Source organism: Leuciscus leuciscus, assembly GCF_965113295.1.
Source record: "Leuciscus leuciscus genome assembly, chromosome: 1".
NCBI lineage: Eukaryota > Metazoa > Chordata > Actinopteri > Cypriniformes > Leuciscidae > Leuciscus > Leuciscus leuciscus.
The window spans coordinates 56,520,395-56,538,865 of record NC_138725.1 but is presented as its reverse complement, the minus strand read 5'-3'; the positions used below and the strand labels follow the sequence as shown (position 1 = coordinate 56,538,865).

General features: G+C 39.2%; 1 protein-coding gene across 1 annotated transcript; it reads left to right on the top strand.

The window, feature by feature from the left end:
* Positions 1-7,830: 7,830 nt before the first annotated feature.
* On the top strand, positions 7,831-18,469 carry atp2a1 (ATPase sarcoplasmic/endoplasmic reticulum Ca2+ transporting 1). The gene is made up of 24 exons (XM_082136493.1): positions 7,831-7,977; positions 8,131-8,269; positions 8,928-8,945; positions 9,075-9,157; positions 10,337-10,441; positions 11,000-11,138; positions 12,199-12,279; positions 12,377-12,462; positions 12,552-12,849; positions 12,994-13,160; positions 13,272-13,360; positions 13,441-13,543; positions 13,637-13,768; positions 14,057-14,182; positions 14,263-14,481; positions 14,577-14,688; positions 15,052-15,275; positions 15,497-15,717; positions 15,818-16,020; positions 16,143-16,228; positions 16,525-16,658; positions 16,751-16,868; positions 17,175-17,292; positions 18,193-18,469. The coding sequence occupies exons 2-24, from the start codon at positions 8,152-8,154 to the stop codon at positions 18,228-18,230; spliced, it is 3,018 nt and encodes a 1,005-aa protein (XP_081992619.1). The 5' UTR covers positions 7,831-7,977; positions 8,131-8,151; the 3' UTR covers positions 18,231-18,469.
* Positions 18,470-18,471: the final 2 nt, after the last annotated feature.

The following is an 18,471-nucleotide window of genomic DNA, read 5'->3' as shown; positions in this document are numbered from 1 at the left end:
AGAACTTACATTAATTAATCTGTTAACACTTGTGTATTAATTGAGCTGTAAAATGATGTTTAAAATAATAATTTATACAGTTTTTAGGTTTTCAGGCTTTTCGTTTACAACTTTGTTGTAAAATTAATTATAACTTTACACAGAAAAGGTTAGTAAGCAATTTTTCACACTAAAATCATACTATAATGTCTTGATACTACTGGAAAATATTTGAACATTTATGGATTGGCCTCATTCACTTTCCTTGTGACTCACTGTAACCCAGAGTTGTTGTTATTTTAAGAAAAGGAGGGGAAAGTGGACATTGTTGTGGCAATCAACATTATGCCACAAATGCTTTCAATTGAACTTAACTTGTATTGAACCCACAATATCCCTTCAATGCTTCTGAAACTATTAGTTTTAGTCATAAGTAACACATTCAACCGTCATTGTAACAGCTGCTGATGAGTTATAATGAGCACTGATTAGGGTAATTATGTTGGAATCAGGCATGTGTGTTTCTGCTGTGACTGGAGCTAGTAAGCCATGAATGTGAGTGTCAGGCCTCTACATGTGAAATGCAGCATTTAAAACCCTCTCCCTAGTTTAAATCAGTGTCCATGGCATGACAAGGACGGCTCTTTTGGGGGCAGAGCATTCCAATCAAAACATGACCCACCACAGAAAGTACAACGTCAAGAATGGAGGAACAATAAAACAAAAAAATACCTCATCAAAAACAGAGCGGGACAGTAAAGAGGATCCATGTACACATATAGCATGGACACATGACATGCTCTTAAAAAACATCCTGGTACAGCTCCTTGATCCCCACACAAATACAGTACATTTAGCTGTTTGTTTGTTTGTTCCATAGTAACCCTAAATCTCATCCTAATTGTATGGGAACAAATATCGTAACTGTAGTGGACAGGACAACTGCACCCTTTTTATTTATTATCAGACAAACAGATACCCATACTCACACCCAAACACATGCAGAATGCTTATAGTTCACCTCTAAGTTGATCCCATCCAGTGTTTACACATTCTACAACCACATTTAAGTGCTTAGAGCCCGGTTCTGTCATATTGCTGATTACTTACAAAGCACTAAATGGTTTAGCTCCGCAGTACTTGAGCGAGCTCTTAACGCATTATAGTCCTTCACGTCTATTGCAATCTCTAAACTCTGGCCAGTTGATAATACCTAGAATATCAAAATCGACTGCTGGCGGTAGATCCGTTTCCTATTTAGCACCTAAACTCTGGAATAGTCTTCCTAACATTGTCTGGGAAGCAGACACACTCTGTCAGTTTAAATCTAGACTAAAAACACATCGCTTTAACCTGGCATACACATAGAAAGTTATACATTTATATTATTCAAATCAGTTAAATTATTATTAGGCTGCATAAATTAGGTCAGCTGGAACCGGGAACACTTCCTATAACACCCGATGTACCTGTTACATCATAAGAAGAATGGCATCTACGCTAATGTTAGTCTTTCTGATTATTCCGAGGTTTACTGTAATTATCTGGATCCAGGCCGTATCCATCAGCACTGATCCTCAACAAACCGGTCTCCATCCCGGCGTGATGACTCTGATCTTAAACCAGATGGAACTGGATAATATTCTGATTGTTCCAAACCAATCTGACTTCTGACCTGTAATGCTGCCTGAATCATAATCATACACTGTCCGTTCATTGGCCAGAGGAGAACTGGCCCCCGACTGAGCCTGGGTTCTCCCAAGGTTTTTTTCTCCATTCTGTCTCCTGATGGAGTTTTGGTTCCTTGCCACTGTCGCCTTTTTCCACCTTTGTTGCCATTAGCTTGGCTTGCTTAGTTAGGGACATTAAATTTAAAATGTATTTTAATATCCAACAATAATATTGATCTGCCTGCATTGACACTATTATTCAAGAACTGAATTGAGCTGGATGATGACATCACGGTTTACTCTAGAGCAGCTTTATGTATATAAATGATTTTAATTAATTTAAAAAAATTAAACAAAAATTAAACATCACTGAACTTATTTAAGCTGGACTATGATGCTATTTTCTTCTGGAAACAAACTTTTTTTGCATTATTTTCCTGTTATCACTGTAAAGCTGCTTTGAAACAATTTGTATTGTAAAAAGTGCTATATAAATAAATGTGACTTGACTTGACTTACGCTCATAAACCAAACTAATACACAGTAGATGTTTTATTTTTATTTTTATAAATGGTATTGAATAGCATTAAATGCTAGTAATCGGCTGCCAGGTTTAAGTGTTTCCTTATAACAGTAACTAATGGCAACTGATAAAAAGAATGTTATTCATAATTTATAGTAATTATGGTACAATAGTAACTACATGTGGTAAATACATGTATATATAACACTAAACTAAACTTAAGGCAAATTGAAAATGTATATATAATAAATGAATATATAATAGCATATCTAATAGCACACAGGAGCATCAGCAGACACGAGGTGCACATGCTCATTCTGCTGCTGCTGCTGATGGTGGTGGTGATGCTTATAGGATGATTATAATGATTAGCTGCTACAACAGCACATTGGTGGACCCGTCCACTTAGGTGAAAACATCAAGGGTTGCTAAGAAACAATACTTGTGGTTGGGCCTTGTAAGGCTACAGCCTGCAGCAGAGCAAGAGGTCGACACCCCTAAAGCCGAGCTAAATATAACCTGGAGGAGAGGGAGAGGGAGAGAGGGAGGGAGAGAGAGAGAGGGAGAGGGAGAGGGAGAGGGAGAGGGAGAGAGAGAGAGAGAGAGAGAGAGAGAGAGAGAGAGAGAGAGAGAGAGAGAGAGAGAGAGAGAGAGAGAGAGAGATAGAGAGAGAGAGAGAGAGAGAGAGAGAGAGAGAGGTTTTTGAGTTAGAGTGTTGGGCTTTCTTTGGGATATCCTCTGCCCTCTCCTCTTTCAAGAATACCCAAGGACAACCCTCGCTATTATTAATAGCGGTTAGAAGCTGTTCCCACATAAATGTTCCTTCACTGTAAAAGCTGATAACTGTTTTTTCACAGCTGTGACATCTGATGTACCCAACCACCTATATAGATAATGTTTGTCCCTGCCTTTATGACGGTCGGTGCATCTTTTATTTCATAGAGTGAGATGTGTCAAAACACATTAAATCATAAATGGTTTCAAAGGTGCATTTTACCCAACTTAAATAACAAAGGAACAAGTTTTATTGCATTAGCTGCTAAGCCACATTGGGAATAAAATGTACAGTATAACACTTGTGTAACCTGATGTAGATTAAGTAATATTAAATAATATATTTGTTTTGTTTTTTTTTTTTTAATTTAGAAACATTTTTAGGGGCAGACATTTTTTCAAAGCAAGCAATACATCGCTTCCTAACGTAAATGAAAACCATAATTGTTTAATAACAAATAATTGTAAAAAGTGCTTTTCCGGGTCCATCCAGATGATCTTATGAATGTATTCACGTGCCTTCTTGCGTGTGTAGCCTATATAGAGGTGTTAGTCATTAAAGACCGGATTACGGCACCATACTTTGGAGCCAGAGATTCAAATAACCAAGAATAGGGACAGTGCTGAGAATTTAACACCATTCCTGTCCAACACCTGTCACACACTTGTTTGGCACACACACATGTACACAACATACTGTACACGTGTGTAAAATGACATTGGCCTCTGCATATGGTACACTCTTAAAAATAAAAGTTCCAAAAGGGGGTTTACGCAGCAATGCCATAAAAGAACTGTGTTTGGTTTCCAAAAGAACCATTCAGCGAACAGTTTTCTTAGACTTTAATAATCTAAAGAAACTTTTTCCACCATAAAGAACATTTTGTGGAATGGAAAGGTTCCATGGATGTTAAAGGTTCTTTATGGAACCAATGATGCCAATAAATAACCATTATTTTTTTACAATATTCATGTTCATTTATGATTTAAAAAAGTGAATGAGAAAGAAAGGCCACATTAATCACTTAAGGAATTTGTCAGTGGCGGTTAACTACAGCTATAACAGCTGAAACGACAGTCAAATCGTCCCAAGCTGTTGCTCCCCCTTATTTTCCCCATTTTTACTTTCTCTGATTCCTCAAGTGCACATTTTTTACTCTTTCACTCCCGACCTTTTTCTTCATACTGGTTTCGCTATCTCCATTCTACACTCACTCTCACTCGCCACTGTATATATTTAACCTTCAATTCATCCCTGCATCTTGGCTTTCCTGAGTCCCTCTTCTCTTTCCCTTGATCCGTCTTCCTGTCATCAGCAGCGTCTCTGTATGTTCCGCAGGGCAAGTGTAGACCTAAAAAGGAAGACACATACACAATGACAGTGTTACAGAAGGATAAATATACCCATAAAACCAGGGAACTTATTTCTTAAATCTTTTGAACTGAACTCTCTTGAAAAGTGAACTGACTCTTTCCAGTTAAACATCACATGTCCTGCTATCACCACTGAAGGAAACAATTTCTATCAAACTTCCTGTTCTTAAAGTCCAAGTGCTTTGCCATTTTGTGCACTGCTATCTTTCACACCTAGCAGCTGGTTTACTGATAACGTGTAATGATATTTCATAAATATTTTCTACACACACACACACACACACACACACACACACACACACACACACACACACACAGTATATGTATATATATATATATATATATATATATATAAAATGCCACTGTTTTATCCCTCAAAATATTTAATTTAGTTGTCAAAAATGACTTATATCCTTCATAAATCAGGATCAGGGTATATTATAAATCTTTATTTACAAATTATTTTGTAATTTTGAATATAAGAAAGTCCAATGACTCTGAATGATTTTTTTTTTTTTTTTTGCAGCTATGTGAAACATGCTGCAACATGAGCACAGACACGCCAGCAGCATCGGGACACATTCTGTGGGAGACAGGGAGGCACGTCAGAATCATGACACACAAGCACACCTGATGGGGGCCAGGGTCAGAAAGGGAGCAAGGAGTCAGAGTTGAAAAGTCACAGAGAGTCAGTGGTGAAAAATATTTAAAGTACTTTCAAGAGAGTGAAATAACAGGAGAAAGACAAATGAAACAAAACAGGATGCATGAGACCTGTGTGTGAACTTCAACATTAACACTGGCTAAGAATGGCTAAATTATGCTCTCCGTTTCTTCAGCAGCACTGGAGCTGTGGCTGGAGCAAAAATCCAACAATTGGGTTGAGCTGCTGCTGGTCCACATCACTCAGATCTATTTATACAGGACACACACAACTGCAACTCAATCTACAGTTACACAAGTACCAAAAGAACCATCAGCCCCCACCGACACAGACAAGAGTGTCTAGTTCCACTGTAACACCTACATAACAATAGCTGAAGTAGGAGAACAAGTCTTCACGCAAACATTTCAGTGGGGAGAGGCAATGAATGGTTTTCAGAGACTATACTGAGCATTGTAGACCAGCATGAACATACTATGTTAAATAAAACATTTTATTGTGGACAGAATTATTTTTGTATTAATTATATACTATTTTATGTATATTTTGAATTAGCATTTATTTTTGTATTTTCAGTTTCATTTTAGTTTAAGGTTTAGTATTTTTTTGTGATATTTTGTGATATTATTATTTTCTTTTTTTTCTATTTAGCTATAATTCATATTTATTTCAGTATATTTAGTTTTATTCATTTTAGTACTTAAACTTAGAAAATTAGAAATATTGTCTCGGCAACTACGTTTTTCTATCTACTATTTATTATTTACTATTATACTTTTTACTATCTATACTATTTAGTTTACGAAGACTATACTTTAACTGTTATAGTTTCAATTAAAAACAACAACACAGATAGTGGTGTGTTCTATAAAGTGTGATGTCTTGGAAATAAGGGAATGAGTGATAGAGACTGTTTGCCAAATAGCATATAAAGTGTGAAAAAAGTAAATAGATGACGAATGAAAACATTATCATAAATGATCATCCATTGTATTGTTTATAATAAAACATGCATAAGACATTTACTTACCCATCTGACAGTCTTATAATGCTCTGGTGTGCTTGTATGTGTAATGCACATTGGACTGCATGACCAAGTGCCAAAACATATGATAAGACTTATATATTCGAAATATTTGAAACGTTCTGATCCAATCTGACTTCTGACCTGTAATGCTGCCTGAATCATAATCATACTGTACACTGTTGGTTCATTGGCCAGAGGAGAACGGGCCCCTCGACTGAGCCTGCTTTTTTCTCCATTCTGTCACCTGATGGAGTTTTGGTTCCTTGCCACTGTCACCTTTGGCTTTTGGCTTGCTTAGTTGGAGACACTTAATATTCAACAATATTATTGATCTGCCTGCATTGACACCCTTGTATGAGAACTGAACTGAGCTGGTCGATGACATCATTGTTTTCTCCAGAGCGGCTATATATATATATATATATATATATATATTTGAACTAAATTAATAACTTTTTTACAACAAAAATTAACCATCACTGAACTTACTTAAGCTGGACTATGACACTATTTTCTTCTAGATCTGCTGTACAGACGAATCACTGTGAAGCTGCTTTGAAACAATCTGCATTGTGAAAAGCGCTATATAAATTAAGGAGACTTGAATTGAATTGACTTGACTTGACTGTGCATTACTAGACCTTTGCAAATAATGTAGCCAATAAAAGTGAATATACTAAACACTGAGAATTTTTTAAATTGATCATGTCATGTTGTCCATGTAATGGATTTAGTTTCAGCTGACATTAGAATGACAGAGTAATCCTGCGACTTGATTAAAATGACCATCATTTGTCATTTTATGTTGTTTTAAATTATGATGCCAAATGTCTTAACCCACTCACACAATATTTTAAACAACTAAAGATCTCCACTACACAATACAGTGGAAAAGGAAGAAATATTAAATGAAAAAACTTGTTTGTCCTACTTTATCCATTGCTTTGCTCAATTATCAGCTTTTAATTGAAAGCATTGCATTTAAAAAACTTTTTAAAGAAAGTTTAGAAAAAGAATAAAAGAATAAAGAATGGGCATTAAATGGGCTAAAATCACATGGTGGTTTCTTCCTGTCGCTGCTTTGGTTTGACAAAAACTATTTAACCAGTCATCCATCTCTGTCTATTCATCCAAACTATCTGTCAACAAGATAAAAGATTATAAACATTGAGCCCTCATTTGTACCTTAACGTCCCTTCTTCCTACTTTTTTCCCCTCTGTCTTTCCCTCTTTATACACTCTTGCTAATTAATCCGTCCTCAGACTGTTTTACAGCACACTTGCCATGTCTGAAGTGCTGCTTTACCCTCACTCACTTTTTCCATCCCAGGTGCTAATCCTCTCTGAGGATGGAGACCTGACAGTCTTCATACATTTTCAGACGTATACCCTCACATTATAGTTCTTATAGAATGGATAGATATTTTAATCCCGTACCGCATAATTGTACCACATAATTATAACAAAGCCCTGCAAGTTTTTAATCCCCACAAAAATCCAAGTCCTTGGTCATGCATATCAACATCCCAAAATCATTTGAGCTATCATTCATCTGACCCTCCCCACCAAAGTCCCAACACCACAATTCCCCATTCACCGTCTCCATTCCCCTGTTGGTGCATGTTCCAAAAACAGACCCCAATTTTAACCCCGCTTTCAAGGCTGCTCACACCCTCTGCAGTTGTCACCCAATTGCTCCAATCACATCTCTTCATCTCTTTTCCCAAGGCCTTGCCCCTTCCCCACCATATCTGTATTGTCTCAGCCAATAGGGGGCCTCCTCTGGGTGTGACCTGGGCGATGGTTTGCCTGGTGTCTTTATAAAACTCTACGGAGATGAGTGGAAGTTTGCACTTTCAGTCAGCCCTGCGCTCCAGAGGAAGGAGAGCAGAGAGAGAAAGAGAGAGGGGAGAGAGAATCAAGGGGCCATCTGTTTTGTCCCTATCCTACACTTTAAAAAGTGTTGGTGCGTACTCTCTCAATCTTTTTTCTTTTCTTTTTTATAATTAAGGGATTTATTAGTTTCTCAATGACCTGTAAAAAGTGTTAAAACTGGACATTTCTAAATTTTTCTGAGTGGAAATCCAACTTACCTACATCTTGTATTGTTTTTGTGAAGTCTCCCCTTTGAGCAGACAGGATGGAGAACGCACACACCAAGGAAACAGCAGAATGCCTGGCCTACTTCGGCGTGAGCGAGAGCACAGGCCTCGCTCTAGATCAGGTCAAGAAAAACCAAGAAAAGTTTGGATTCAACGGTGAGGAAAGCATGGACAAGTGGATGGAGGCTTCTTAAAATATGAATGGATGTTTGATTACAATGAAACAAAGTTGGAGTGAATTGACAGAACAAGCCATTTTGAAGGAAGAATTCCTTACTTCGTATTAAAAATGTGTTTTGTGTGGAATAAGTTGTGATTAGTTAGTTGAGAACAGGCATCAGACAAGATGAACGAGTAACACTGTATCTTAAGACTTGAAAACAGAGAACACATACATCTCCAGAAGTGTTTTCTTATCAGAACATGCTGCATTTAGAAGAAATTAGAGCTCTCAGCCAAAGGCGAAATAACCCTGAATAAATGCATTGATCCATGCTGCACAATAACATTAAGTTGCAAAAGCAAGATTCGAAAGACAAAGAAAGAAAAAAAGTGACAGCTGAAACACAGGAACCATTTTAAGCCTACAGGGACTTCAGTAGAAGGTCAAACAGAAGGACAAATTGCTAGACTACTAATTGAATAGTTTTATTTGTGCGATCTAATTTCAGAATGAACCATATTATACAATTATTTAATATGCTATGTTATGGTGATTGTTGATGGGAAAAATATTAATGTCTAATTCTAATGGTTCTGTTTTGACCACCTCCTCCATTCATCTTGTCGACTGCACTAAATCAACCAATCACAGAGCTGCCCGCTGAAGAAGGTATGTTTTTCGTTTACTGTTTTTATAGCTTTATATGACAAGACCTAGACCTAGAATTGATGGCATGTCTGCATTTTACGCATACTGTCTGTCTATCATATGCATCTATCTACCTATCTTCTCTCTCAGGCAAGACCATCTGGGAGCTGGTGGTTGAGCAGTTTGAAGATCTCTTGGTCAGGATCCTGCTGTTGGCTGCCTGCATCTCTTTTGTAAGTAAATAGAAACCCCATGGCATCATAATGTAGTCTAAATCTTCAGAAACCTCACTTTCCACAGGTAGTGCTTCAGTAATTCAGTAATTTCATAGCTTGGGTTATGCTGACCTAGGTTAAGTCTAAAGTCACAGAGCTGTAACATTTTAATGACTTCACAGGCTTTCATTTATGGGTGCAGACAATGATTAATAATGTACATGAGAAGGACAGGGACACATTTCCCACATTCCCATCCGTTCCTGTCAATCAAGTTAAATGGTAACCCTTCAGCCCTGTGTCTTATATATGTGTGTATATAATGGGTAGACCATAATCCAGCTGTTTATCTGTGCCGGGTAGTATGGAACCCTTATGGTTGCATAAAACAACACCACTAGCATGAGGCATCTTTTTTTTAGTCTCAGATGCACACTTGCTGTTGAAATTTGAGTACATTCCATACCGATAATGAAACCGTGTCGGCACATAAAACTGCATTTCTTTCTTTTTTCCAAATCTGTTTTGGAATAAATGAAGCAGGCGGCATTAGTTCTGCTGTTTTGTTCAGGCCCATGACATCACAGCTGTCATTATGGCCTTAGAAGGCCAGGAAAGAAGCTTTGAAGAGAAGCAAGGACAGAGAAATAAAGGAGAGAAAAAGAGAAAAGAGTGAGTGATTAAAACAGAGAGAGGAAGAGAGTGTTATTTTAAGGTGGTCTTAAGCCAGTCCAAGAAACTGTATCCACCCACAAGTGTCAAAGATGGAAGGAATGAAAGACAGTTCAGTAGAAAGACTGTAAAGGTGAAGAAGAGAAAGACAGACAGCAGGTGCTACCGTGCCGTAAATCGAGTAAAGCATGCACGCATGTGAGAATTACTGGAAGAGGATCAGCTGTACACTTCAACCATAACTCAATGTTCAGATGAAGTGTAAGTGTAAGTGTGTGTGTGTGTGTGTGTGTGTGTGTGTGTGTGGGGAGGGGTGGGGAGGGGAGGGGAGGGGAGGGGGGGGGGTGTCTTTCAGAGGGTATGCATGCACACACTCATTCACAATTTCACATACACCCACTGGTTCTTTAATTAAGACTCTAATGAGGTGCACAAATATTAGATCTTTAATCTATTTCTTTTCTACCTCGCGAATGGATCTTAGATGTCTCTCTCACACTCCAGCTCTCTCTCTCCGTTCATCAGGTACTGGCCTTGTTTGAGGAAGGTGAGGAAACCATCACTGCCTTTGTCGAGCCTTTGGTCATTCTCCTCATCCTTATCGCCAATGCTGTGGTTGGAGTATGGCAGGTGAATATGCACATCAATTTTACATTCCCAATACAGTGGCCCCAAGAAGTATTTGGACACTGAAGGCAGCCTCAAAACAAAACAAACACACAAACAAACAACAAAAAAAATATAAATAAAGAAATGATATATATATATATATATATATATATAAAGTAAAGTTTATTTTATTTCGTAAAATAATCAACTTTACTTTAGAAATAAACTTTACTTTTAGACATTTTCAATGAGATGCCATTTGGTTTGATATTTTGTGATATAATACAATAAAATTCATACATTTCAAGAGAAACTTAAGAGCCCAAAACTGAAGAACTCAATGTGGTGTAAATTACATCACAGGTTAAAGGCATAGCCGTATTTACCCTAGTGGCCTCAGGAACACACATGACGACAATGGTAAAAATACTAGAGGCTGGTCAGATTTCATCAAGGATCCATGGGGCTGGCACAATAGTAACTTAGAAAGTATAGTATGCACACCCTTGGAAGCAGAGGGTTGTTAAGGTGTAAAATCCTAAGGGGAGCAGGAGCTGATCTAGATGTTTGTTTTTACAGGAGCGCAATGCAGAGAGTGCAATTGAGGCTCTAAAGGAGTATGAGCCAGAAATGGGCAAAGTCTACCGCGCTGACAGAAAGAGCGTACAGATGATCAAAGCCAGAGAGATCGTTCCTGGAGACATTGTGGAAGTGTCAGGTATACCAATGGATCTGAGCATCTGACAGCAGAGCATCGGTAGAACAGAACGATCCCATAATCCTCACACACATCAGAATAGCACAAGCGTCTGAAAATGGAAATGCAGAGTAAGCAACACCTTCAAGCCAACTGTTACACTATGTAACCACAACGATGTCAAGTAATGAGACATGAGACATGTGTAGAGGGGACAGGACTATATGGGACTCATGCCCTTGAGAAAGTGTGAGCATCCTTTTAAGGCAATTAAGGGGTGTGTGTGACAGCGGGAGGAAGCATATAGAGTAATGGGATCAGAAAAGGCTGAAAGAACCCACGAGAGCACGAGCAAAGAAAAGGCCTGTATATAAATACATCCCAGCACCTGTTCCTCTACTTGCCCTCTCTCGATCCCTAGCCCCTTCTCTTTCCCTCTTCCACCTGTTCCTTCCTCATCACTCATTTTTCTCTCCAGGCCTCTTGTTTACACCACTATGAAGGTCAACTTGTCCTTGCTTTTCTTTTTCATTCAATTGTCCCTTGATCAGATCCTCCTTTTTGATCTCTAATCTTTCACCAAAAGATCTGCAAACATTATTGACAGTGACATCTTTAGACTAGATTAGGGGCCAATCCTGCTTCTGGTGGGTCATTTTCCTGCAAAATGTAGTTCCAACCTATCTGCTTGGATATTTCATTAATCCTACTAACCTTGGTTAGGTGGTTCATGTGTGTTTTAGTAGGGTTGGAGCTAAACTCTATAAGAAGGTGGACCTCCAAGAACAGGATTGGACAACCTAGACTGGACTAGAAAAAAATATATAAATCATTGCCAAACCATTAATCAGATTGATATCCTAGAGAAGCTTTGAATATACGTAATTTTAGAAACTTTTAATAAAATAATTGGAAATATTGAAAGAAAACATATCAAATCAAGAATAGGACTGATGAGACACCTTAACCCCTAACACTAAGTGTCACTCTAGAGCCTTTCTATACTTTGTTAGTATTAGTTTTGAGCATGTATTGTTCTTCATATATGCGTGCTCTCAATTCTTAACTTTTTCCTGTGTAGTTGGTGACAAAGTCCCTGCTGATATCAGACTCACCGCCATCCGCTCCACAACTCTGCGTGTGGACCAATCTATCCTCACTGGTTAGTCTCTGATTTACAATATCTGGCCTCCCAATACACACAAAAATACACATACTTCTTTGGCCTTCTCTGACCTCCTGTATCACTTTATTCTCAGGTGAGTCTGTAAGTGTGATTAAACACACAGAGTCTGTTCCTGACCTCAGGGCTGTCAACCAGGACAAGAAGAACATGCTTTTCTCTGTGAGTTTCCCTTCCTTCAGCCTTTTGTTACTGTTCTCATCTTTCTCCAGCACTAGCCCTGAAACATCTTCTCCCTCTCATTGTCCCAGGGCACTAACATCGCTGCTGGCAAGGCTGTCGGAGTTGTGGTTGCCACCGGTGTCTCAACTGAGATCGGTAAGATCCGTGATCAGATGGCTGCCACTGAGCAGGAGAAGACCCCCTTGCAGCAGAAGCTGGATGAGTTCGGTGAGCAGCTCTCCAAAGTCATCTCCCTCATCTGTGTGGCTGTCTGGCTCATCAACATTGGCCACTTCAACGACCCAGTCCACGGCGGCTCCTGGATCCGTGGTGCTGTCTACTATTTCAAGATCGCTGTGGCTCTTGCCGTAGCTGCCATCCCCGAAGGTGAGAATACAGGAGTCATTAAACAAATCAGTGTGAAATCAAGAGTAAAATGCAGACAAGATTCACAACTCCTCTTTTCAATGCAGACTTTGTAAGTTGAGCAAATCCAACAGAAAGTATTTAACTCTTTTCTTTTCCGAGCAGGTCTGCCTGCTGTCATCACTACCTGCTTGGCTCTGGGAACCCGACGCATGGCTAAGAAGAATGCCATCGTCCGCTCTCTTCCCTCTGTAGAGACTCTGGGCTGCACATCTGTCATTTGCTCAGACAAGACTGGCACACTCACCACCAACCAGATGTGTGTTACAAAGGTTTGCAAGAATCTAACTCCAAAAGCAATCACTAATATACCAGTCATCTCGATACAACCAGAAAATCCTTCTCCTTTACACCGTTTTAAACTTAATTCTCTTTGTATTTAGATGTTCATCGTTGATAAGGTGGAAGGTGAATCTGTGGCTCTTGACCAGTATGACATTTCTGGATCCAAGTACACACCAGAGGGAGAAGTGTGAGTGATTTTATATTTATTAAGTGACACTCACGCACAAGCACACACAGACTCACCATTCTTCTTTCTTCACCTTGCAGTACTAGGAGTGGACTTCCTGTCAAGTGTGGCCAGTACGATGGCCTTGTTGAGCTGGCAACCATCTGCGCCTTGTGCAATGACTCTTCTCTGGACTTCAATGAGGTAAACAAACCTTTATTCTGTCTCAATCTCATCTATGTTATTCCAGTTGTGGAGCAATAACAGAGCTTTACTCTCACTCTCTTTGTTTTACAGTCTAAAGGAATCTATGAGAAAGTGGGTGAGGCTACAGAGACTGCCCTGTGCTGCCTGGTTGAAAAGATGAACGTATTCAACACTGACGTCCGTGGTCTGTCCAAGGTTGAGAGAGCCAATACATGCTGCACTGTAAGTATCTCAGTCTCTTCTGAGCCCATTAAGTTCATTTTGGACAGCTGTATTGTGTCTGAATATATTTCAGTTCTAAGTTGAAATCTTTAGTCCTGTTTTCATGACTGAAATATCTCAAGGATAGTTATGATAGTAGTATTTATTTCTACACACTTGAGTTTATGGCTGGATTTTTGTAATGGATTGAGATGTGCAACTGTTAAATGCCATGTGGCGAGATTGAATTTTCAGTAAATTCCATATCGGTCATTATATCTATGTAGTTTGCTGCTCTTGGTTTCCTAGGTGATCAAACAGCTTATGAAGAAGGACTTTACTCTTGAGTTCTCCCGTGACAGAAAGTCCATGTCTGCCTATTGCTCCCCTGCAAAGGCCTCCAAGGCCCCTGTAGGAAACAAGATGTTTGTCAAGGTAAGACCGATCCTTAAAATGAACTAGTAAAAATGATTACCTTAAAAAGAATCTAAAACACAAAACCGTTATTGTTGTAGGGTGCTCCTGAGGGTGTGATTGAGAGATGTGCCTATGTGCGTGTTGGCACCACCCGTGTGCCCCTGACTGGGCCAGTTAAGGATAAGATCATGGCTGTGATCAAGGAATGGGGTACTGGCCGTGATACCCTGCGTTGCCTGGCTCTGGCAACCCGTGACAACCCTCTGAGACGGGAGGAAATGAACCTGGAGGACTCTACCAAGTTTGCTGACTATGAGGTATTTTTGTTAAAGAGAGATAAACATGGCCAAATATTCCATCTAACATGATTTAACCCTGCATTTTCTTCTTCTTTGTTTTGCTTTCCTCACAGACTGATCTCACCTTTGTGGGTTGTGTTGGTATGTTGGATCCTCCTCGTAAAGAGGTTGTTGGATCCATTGAGCTGTGCAGGGCTGCTGGCATCCGTGTGATCATGATCACAGGTAAACCATGTTACATTTTCAAAACAGCACTGGAACATGTCATTCTAAGCAGACTGTCAGTATGTTTGTTGCTCTGTGACACAACGATTAATCCTGCTTTGCCTCTTTATTTTAAAAACTATTCCTGAAAAAGTTAATAAAACAGGTGGTCATATTGTGTAAACTTGTAAACTGTACAAGTAACTACAAAACAGTAAACTTGCTTGTGATGTTAACTTTAAATTATAATTTCTGCTTACTTGTAATCTCCCACAATGATACTTCACTTATACTTGGCACAGAACATTTGAAAAAAGAAAAGGTTAATATTAATGCAGTAATCCTGAAAATATCATAACACTTCTCAACTTTTCTCGTGTCCAGGAGATAACAAGGGTACCGCTGTGGCTATCTGCCGCCGTATTGGCATCTTCACTGATGATGAGGATGTGACAGGCCGTGCTTTCACTGGCCGTGAGTTTGATGACCTGCCACTGACCCAGCAGAGAGAGGCTGTGCGTAAGGCTTGCTGTTATGCTCGTGTCGAGCCCTCTCACAAGAGCAAGATCGTTGAGTTCCTTCAAGGCTTTGATGAGATCACTGCCATGGTAAGTGAACTGAATGGAGCAAATTAAATGGGACAAAAGACCAAAGACCATCTTTGACCAGACAGGATCTTGGTCACTTGGTCAGAAAATGTCACTCCTTTAAGTTGAAGTGGACTGCATAGTAGTTTAGAATCCACTAAACTTACAATGCTTGTGTTTTTTACTATAAAATGAAGTCTTACCTTTTTAATATTCCATTACCCCCATTATACATACTCTAGACTGGTGATGGTGTGAATGATGCTCCTGCCCTAAAGAAGGCAGAGATTGGCATTGCCATGGGCTCTGGCACCGCTGTTGCCAAGTCAGCCTCTGAGATGGTCCTGGCCGACGACAACTTCTCCAGCATTGTGGCTGCTGTTGAGGAGGGCAGAGCCATTTACAACAACATGAAGCAATTTATCCGCTACCTCATCTCCTCTAACGTCGGTGAGGTCGTCTGGTGGGTGACAGCCTCTCGCTCACACACACATGTCTATTTACCTTCTGAAATCAGGCATAGGTTGATTCTAAACCTTATTTATTTTCTCCATCTTCTTCAGTATCTTCCTGACAGCTGCTCTTGGTCTTCCTGAGGCTCTGATCCCCGTTCAGCTTCTGTGGGTGAACCTGGTGACTGACGGTCTTCCTGCCACCGCTCTGGGCTTCAACCCACCTGATTTGGACATCATGGGCAAGGCTCCCCGCTCCCCCAAAGAGCCCCTCATCTCTGGCTGGCTGTTCTTCAGGTACCTGGCCATTGGAGGTATGCTACTTTCCATTCTTCTGATTTATTCGTGATCCATTATAGGTTCGCTATGCATTCATGTCATTCCCTGATTACCTCAGATTGCATTACATATTCTGTTCAATCTCTTTTACTCTCAGGTTATGTTGGTGCTGCAACTGTTGCTGCTGCTGGGTGGTGGTTCATCTACTGCGACGAGGGCCCCATGGTCTCCTTCTACCAGCTGGTGAGTCTAGCATTATCTTACTATAATGCTACAGGCAGTGTTGCAGTACTCAAGACAGAGTCCAAGACGATATTTTCTAGTAAGACTAGTCGAGATCAGCTCTTTCAAGTCAGAGTGTATTCCAAATGCTCCTAAAAATATGGTCTTGGACTGCGGCACTGGCTACAGGGATACAATAGTTGCTGCCTGACATCTCTGAATGTTGAGAATGAAGCAATTGCTAACTATAAAATACAGTAACAACGTGATACATTTCACAATAAAATAGTAATACTGTACCTATTCTCTGTCCCCAGTCCCACTTCATGCAGTGCACTGCTGACAACGAGGATTTTGCCGGCATTGAATGCGGGGTGTTTGAGGCCGCTCCACCCATGACAATGGCTCTGTCTGTGCTGGTCACCATTGAGATGTGCAACGCTCTTAACAGGTCAGAACTGACCTACTCCAAATCCAAACATCACAAAGTAGCTCAATGTACTTTTTGCTGATTGTAACATACATTGGTGCATGTTTTTGCAGCTTGTCTGAGAATCAGTCTCTGCTGCGTATGCCTCCATGGAGCAATTTGTGGTTGGTTGGAGCCATGTCTCTCTCCATGTCTCTGCACTTCATGATCATCTATGTGGACCCTCTGCCTGTAAGTACTGCATCCATCCAGCATGCTAAATCTGGTTCAGTTTGTGTGTTTATCAATATATCAGGCTAAAGGGTCTGCCATTAGAGGGCGACCAAAGACATATGTGCCCAGGAGATCATGATTAGGCCCAGCCCATAGACACTTACATTTCCCAAACACTGCTGGATTTAATGGCAAATGCATAAAAGTGCCAATATTTTTCTTTCTTTAATTCATTTGAAGTTTATTGCATCGTTCTGTTTAAATCCAATTGCTTTTTATCATCTGTCATTTCTCATTTGCTAATCCCTGCCTTTTTTCTAACAGATGATCTTCAAGCTAACCCATCTCAATGTAGAGCAGTGGATCGTTGTACTGAAGCTTTCTTTCCCCGTCATCCTCATCGACGAGGTGCTCAAGTTCGTTGCTCGCAACTACCTGGAGCGTGAGTAACAATTTAACACACACACAAAAACATACTGACAAATTTAGATTCACAAAATATTAAATAAATGATAAATAAATTTTCATGTAAATATATAACAGTTCCTAAATACTGATATTTAAACTAAACTAAACTAAACACTAAGCATATTTAAAATGTAACATACAAACACAAAACTAAATGTTAGTTAAAACAACTTACTGTATGTAATGAAGACTTGACTAACTAATTTAATATTAATAAGCAAATAAATTCCCATGATGATTTATTAATTTCCCTTTTAAAATTGTATTCTCCTATATTTATCACTTTTAAACCCTCCTCTCTACACCCCATTTTTTTCCAGTGGTGTAAATATTCCTCCTCTTTACCATTCTCCTTCTTACTCTTTACTCAATCCCCTATTTAACCCCTCTTTATCTCATTCCAGCCTAATCCTGTTCCCCTCCATATTCCTGTAACAAAGCAAGGTATCCCACAATCCTCTCTGTCTCTGCCTGCGGCCCTGTGTCTGTTTGTGTTTAGACAAATTGTGCTATGTTCTTTGGCTTGTTGATTGACATGTAAATATTATACTGTCATTCATTGGGCTCCTCAGATCTGAATCAGTAATGACTGTACAGTAATGCTCCATATAGTAATACATGCCATTGTAGATGCTTAATGTCTTAATGCCAAATTCATCCTCATATATGTGGTTCTGTCTGGTTAAAACAGTACAGATTCTGCTCAATTAAAGCAATTAGTTTAAAGAATATTTACATACTTAATTATGACTTTAAAGACATTTAGGATTATGTGCTGCAAATCAATGTATGCCTATATTATTCAAACTTTACAATAGTGTTGTGGACTAATCTTTATGGCATCCTGTCTCACATAACTGATTTTCTTTAACAGAGAAAGATGAGAATCTAGTGTCAAAAAAGTGGGACTGAAAAAGAGAAAAAGAAGAACTGAGAAAAACACAGAACATTCACGAGGAGTGAATAAGTGAACACTGTGAACCAGTGAAAATCACCCATAAAATGTTAAACCTTATTGAACAAAGGAAAAAAAAGTTATTTAAATAAAAAGTGTTATGTATATGTATTAAGACTTAATATATATATTGTTATGAACAGTATATTCCACTGAAAATGCTATTCTTAAAATAAAGATGTGTATAAAAAAACAAGC

Coding starts and splice junctions, on each gene's coding strand:
- atp2a1 (XM_082136493.1), top strand. CDS start 8,152: ATGGAGAACGCACACACCAAGGAAACAGCAGAATGCCTGGCCTACTTC. Junction 12,280..12,376: donor GGACCAATCTATCCTCACTG/GTTAGTCTCTGA, acceptor CTTTATTCTCAG/GTGAGTCTGTAAGTGTGATT. Junction 15,276..15,496: donor TTGATGAGATCACTGCCATG/GTAAGTGAACTG, acceptor TACATACTCTAG/ACTGGTGATGGTGTGAATGA.